The 2,749-nt window shown below is 45.4% G+C and overlaps 1 protein-coding gene across 1 annotated transcript in view; it reads left to right on the top strand.

Annotated features, from left to right (window-relative positions):
* Nucleotides 1-319: 319 nt before the first annotated feature.
* otud5a (OTU deubiquitinase 5a) overlaps nucleotides 320-2,749 on the top strand; it is a gene marked incomplete at its 5' end in the record, with an annotated part of 13,607 nt that continues 11,177 nt past the window's right edge. The window contains 4 exons of the mRNA XM_015025396.1: nucleotides 320-450; nucleotides 528-684; nucleotides 758-906; nucleotides 981-1,166. Coding sequence (XP_014880882.1) covers nucleotides 320-450; nucleotides 528-684; nucleotides 758-906; nucleotides 981-1,166 — 623 coding nt within the window. The remainder of the gene's footprint in view (nucleotides 451-527; nucleotides 685-757; nucleotides 907-980; nucleotides 1,167-2,749) is intronic.

Raw genomic sequence — 2,749 nt, forward strand, 5'->3', positions numbered from 1 at the left:
TAAGGTCTGAGACTGCCAGCGGTCCGTCCCGCCCCTTCCTGTTTGCTGCAGCGAGGTCCTTCTCACCGTCTTGGAGCTAAATCCTGATTTCTGTGGGATTTTCTTCCTGTTCATCTGAAGTAATCGGGTTCTGCGGGTTAGGCTGATGGTATCAGAACCTAAAGATCCAGTCGAAAACAGGTTGTTGGTTCTGTTTGTCTGTTGTCTCTGAAACTCATGTCTGAATCCAGGAAGTGTTTTCTGCATATTCCATATTTACTCATAGCTGTCGAAGTTTTTAAGCAAAACGTAAAAGAAAGCCTGTATGAGGTTAGCTGAGAGCCGATTGGTCGGAACCTCTGGCTCCGCCCGTCTCTTTGCTCCATTAGCTGTCCTCTGTTTGCAGCCGACCAGGTGTACGGGGATCAGGACATGCACGAGGTGGTGAGGAAGCACTGCATGGACTACCTGGTGAGTCTGATCACATGACCCCTCCCCTTGCCGACTTCTCAGCCAATCAGCTGACGGCGTCTGTTTGGCTCCTTCAGATGAAGAACGCAGACTACTTCTCCAACTATGTGACAGAAGACTTTACCACGTACATCAACAGGAAGAGGAAAAACAATTGCCATGGCAACCACATCGAGATGCAGGCCATGGCGGAGATGTACAACAGACCGGTGGAGGTGTACCAGTACAGCACAGGTGAGCCCATCGGCACATCTGAACCCAAACCAGATTCACGCATCTTTACCGATCCCACCTCCCGGTCCCACAGAGCCAATCAACACATTCCACGGCATCCATCAGAACAATGACGAGCCAATCAGAGTGAGCTACCACCGCAACATCCACTACAACTCCGTGGTGAACCCCAACAAGGCCACGATCGGAGTGGGCCTGGGTCTGCCCGCCTTCAAACCCGGGGTACCAGAACCGCAGTGACACACTTCCCCTTAGGACCATTGCCATGGTGCTGACCTCTGACCTTTCCCTCCCAGTATGCGGACCAGTCTCTGATGAAGTCTGCCATCAAGACGTCCGAGGAGTCGTGGATCGAGCAGCAGATGCTGGAGGACAAGAAGCGGGCGACGGACTGGGAGGCGACCAACGAGGCCATCGAGGAGCAGGTGGCGCGCGAATCCTACCTGCAGTGGCTGCAGGACCAGGAGAAACAGGCCCGACAGGTGAGACAGTACTGCAGGGTTTCCCCCAGAAAACTTGCTCAGCCCGTATTAAGTTGACAGCAAATGTAAAATATTGCAAGGTAATTATAGATCTGTTACTAAAAGACATTGCTGACAAATCTCAAACCCACAACTAGACTTAAAAACAACAAATCAAAACATATAATTAAAATGAATATCAATTATTTGCACTTCTTATAAATCCAAACTTAATCATCAGTCAGTGCCTCTAAAAACATGATGCTGATCATATTTAGAGCCGGACCAAAGCATCATTGAACTAAGCTGCTGCTTAAGGCCCCCAGGCTTTTCAGGGCCCTGAACTTACTTCCACTTATTTAGCAACCCAGAACAGGGATGAGAACTTGGAACCCAGAAAAACTACTTTAGCAACTACATTTTAGACCCCTATTCTTCCAAACCAGAACAGGGATTAGACCAGAGGTTACTTACTGATACTTATCTACCAACCCAGAATGGGAGCATCTAGTTTATTTACGTTAGATCAACATTATTCGCTTTTTCTTCTTTTGCTCTTTCCTTTGGTTTGTTATTTTGTTTGTATTTCTTTTTAATTCCTGTAAAGCACTTTGAGTTGCCTTGTTGCTGAAAATCTGCTATATAAAAAAATTACCTTTACCTACAGATATAGAAATGCAACATTTGTTTATTGAGAATGCCAATGCTGTTAAATTTGATTTGTTTCAGCATACATAAATTAAAAGGTTTTAAATTGTTTAACATTTAAATTTAAAATTTTAAGGAGATTTTTTTGTGAAAGTTCAAAGAACAATATTCATAGTTATGTTTTGTTACCACAGCTGAGTTTGAGCTCTGTTCACAAACACAAATGAGTAAACTACAGTTATAATTGATTGCTTTTAAACTTTGCTAATCAAACTAGGCCCCTCTCCCAGAACTGACTAAATCCATGATGAAATGCTGTTAGTGGTGCTACAGGGGCCCCTAAGTCAGATTCTGCGCCACGTCTCATACAGCCTTGGAGCGGCCCTGCATGATGAGCTAAATCCGCTCCACTGTGCATCTCTGCTGGATACAGAGGGACAAACAGGAAATTTAATTGATGCGGTTTTAGTAGCTCTTCCATCTCTTGTCTGCTGAGTTTTTAAAAGGTGCCACAGAAACTGTTTTGGTTGCCCGAGCTTTGCGGGACGAGTTTTCTTGATATAGGCGTGGCCGGTCGCAGCAACTGCCTGAAAGCATTTGATATATGAGTTTGATGCATTGTGTTGCCACAAAAAATTACATAAAATTTTAAAAGAAATTAAACCAGCCTGTTGTGTGACTACAAGGCGAGCGCAACATCTCCTCCAAGGGCTGAACCACCGGCCCACTAACCGTTGAGCACATCTTTAAATATAATTGTAGAGGTGTGCCGATCAATCGGCCACCGATCATAATCGGGCCGATTTCCGTGAAAAAGTGTATGATCGGTGATCGCCGATCATGGACTCTTGTTGCCGATCACCTAGATCTCATTTCCAGCCTGCCTGTGCAGCTGGTCTCCTCTTTCCTTCACTCTGCGCAAACGCAGCAACAAATCCGAAGCGATATATATACAT

The sequence above is a fragment of the Poecilia latipinna genome, unplaced genomic scaffold, assembly GCF_001443285.1.
Source record: "Poecilia latipinna isolate Pla-1442-1.1 unplaced genomic scaffold, P_latipinna-1.0 Scaffold4095, whole genome shotgun sequence".
NCBI classification, from domain to species: Eukaryota; Metazoa; Chordata; class Actinopteri; order Cyprinodontiformes; family Poeciliidae; genus Poecilia; species Poecilia latipinna.